General features: G+C 60.7%; 1 protein-coding gene across 1 annotated transcript in view; it reads left to right on the top strand.

The window, feature by feature from the left end:
- The window catches only part of LOC102428056 (delta-1-pyrroline-5-carboxylate dehydrogenase, mitochondrial-like), a 17,261-nt gene that overhangs the window by 13,802 nt on the left and 1,145 nt on the right, over positions 1-2,314 (top strand). The window contains exons 7-9 of the mRNA XM_023748725.1: positions 969-975; positions 1,135-1,420; positions 2,105-2,301. Of these exons, the coding sequence (XP_023604493.1) occupies positions 969-975; positions 1,135-1,420; positions 2,105-2,301 (490 nt within the window). The remainder of the gene's footprint in view (positions 1-968; positions 976-1,134; positions 1,421-2,104; positions 2,302-2,314) is intronic.

Here is a 2,314-nt window from a genome sequence, read left to right as displayed (position 1 = left end):
GGAGTTGGGGAGGCAGGGTGCTTTAGGGAGGCTCGCCTTGCACCTCTGTCCCGAGCTGGGCTGTGAGGAGCGAATAAGATGGCGTGTGACACGGTCTGCCGCTGACCGGACTCACTTGCTGTGCTGCTGTTGGGGGGCCACTTCCCCTCTCTGAGCCTCCGTGTCTTCACTGCCCTAGTGATGGCTCTGCCACACACGTCGCTCTACATGGGACAGGACGACAGGGCCTGAACCCGGGTGGAGACCTGGGAATGAGCAGCGGGCAGATTCGATCGCCTGTCCGGGGGGTCGGGGTGGGAGTCAGCGGGAACGTCCAGGCTCAGGGCAGGAGGCCTCGTTCACAAGGTGACACCTGGCAGGCCCTGCAGCGGGAGGGTGGGACAGAGATGACTCACATGTTGGCTACTTCGAGTTTGGGGTGCCCACGGATCACCGGGTCAGCACGGGGGTCCTCCCGGGTGTCACTGGGACCCCGGCGGTGGCTTCTCTCTGCTGGCCTCCGGCTCCCCCACCCGCATCCCTCCGGGGTGTGCTGGGTGGCATGGCGTTAGAATTGCTGAGGAGGGCCGTTTCCAAAGGCCTGCTCTGCCAGCACAGCCCCGCGGGGCCCTGCCTGTTAGCGGGCGGAGCAGGCTTGGCCCCCATTTGCCATGCTCTGATGAGCAGAGGCTCAAAGGTGGGAAAGTCATAAATTAGTATTAGCTACTGTGTCGCTGGCTCCCTGGTGATTAGCATTTTTATTGTTTTGCGGTGCTGAGGTTGGTCACACTCGGAGCCCAGGGAGGAGGCGCCCAGGGAGGAGGCGGGGGCCTACGCTTCCTCTCCCAGGATCCTCCTCAGTTTGGCCCCTGGAGCCCCATGCAGATAGTGACAGTGTCTGTCCCCCACCGGCACCTAGTGTGCCCGGCACTGTCCTAACACTGGACTCATTGCAGTGAACAGCCCCGCCGTGGGATTGTTCCCTCCAGTTCCCAGGTGAGGCACAGGAGTTGAGGCTCAGAGAGGTTAAGTAATGAGCGGAAGGTCACACAGCCATGGTGTCTGAGTCAGAGCTTGAACCCAGTACTTCCTCCCCACTCCCTGGTCTTCTCTGCACCATCTTGCCACCAGGCTCCCCTTGCTGCCTCCCCATAGGCCTGGGTGCTGCCCATTTCCAGCTGCCACCACCTACTGGGTCCCCCACCACCTCTGCTGGGACCCCTGCTCGCCTCCTGGGCTGTTGACCCTGGCGTTCCTCACTTGACTTTTCGGCCGCTTCTGGTGGGACCTGTGCCCCACCCCCCACGACCTTCACCCTCAGATACCCGAGCTGGCTCCCTAATCCCCACCCTGTCCTCTGATTTCAGCACCTTTAAAAACCTGTGGAAGCAGGTAGCCCAGAACCTGGATCGCTATCGCACCTTCCCACGCCTGGCTGGAGGTAAGGGCCCCTCTCCCTGCCCCCTCCCTGGTGGCTCCAGGGACCCCTTCCTTTCCTGGCCATCATGAAAGAGGAGGAGAGGATGCAGCCATAGGTAGGGTCGTGCTGCAGGAACTGAGCCCTGGGGGGCCTTAGGTACAGAACCTTGCTTTGGCAGGCACTGGGGGTGTGCAGAGCACCTGTGCCTCAGGATGCATTTTTCTTTCATTCATTCATTCATTTATGCCTCATTCATTCAGCAATTTAAGTACCATGAGTAGGGAAGGAGCCCTGGCATTGACATGGGTGGACCCCCCTCCTCTTGCTGGGTTGGGGGGTTAGGGAAAAGCTGTGCCACTTCTGGGGGCCTAGGATTCTGCTATTTCCTCTGTCATTGTATTGGGCAGCACCCTGGCCCTGGCCTCAGTTATTTCATCTGTATAATGGGGGAGTTGTTCCTGATGACCCCTGATGCCCTTCACCCTTGGGCATCAGTTTTTTCATCTGTAGAGTGGGAGAATAGGCCTGGCTCATTGGTTTCTGGGATGCTGTCCAGCTCTCACTCTGTGCCTCCCCTGCTCTCATCCGCCTGGTATGGGGGGGCTGATCACAGGGCCCCGTGGACAGGTGTAGGCAGTGTGGTGGGCCCCTGAGCTGGCCGGAGGAGCCTGCTCCTTCATTTGTTCCCCACCCCGGCCCCTGTAGAGTGCGGTGGGAAGAACTTCCACTTTGTGCACCGCTCCGCGGACGTGGACAGCGTGGTGAGCGGGACCCTGCGCTCGGCCTTCGAGTACAGTGGCCAGAAGTGCTCAGCCTGCTCCCGCCTCTACGTGCCTCACTCGCTGTGGCCTCAGATCAAAAAGCGGCTGCTGGAGGAGCACGGCAGGATCAAAGTGGGCGACGTGAGTGCTGCCT

This window comes from Myotis lucifugus, unplaced genomic scaffold, assembly GCF_000147115.1.
Source record: "Myotis lucifugus unplaced genomic scaffold, Myoluc2.0 scaffold_1730, whole genome shotgun sequence".
Taxonomy (NCBI): Eukaryota; Metazoa; Chordata; class Mammalia; order Chiroptera; family Vespertilionidae; genus Myotis; species Myotis lucifugus.
Note: the sequence above shows the minus strand (reverse complement) of the source record. Positions and strands in the feature narration are given on the sequence as shown.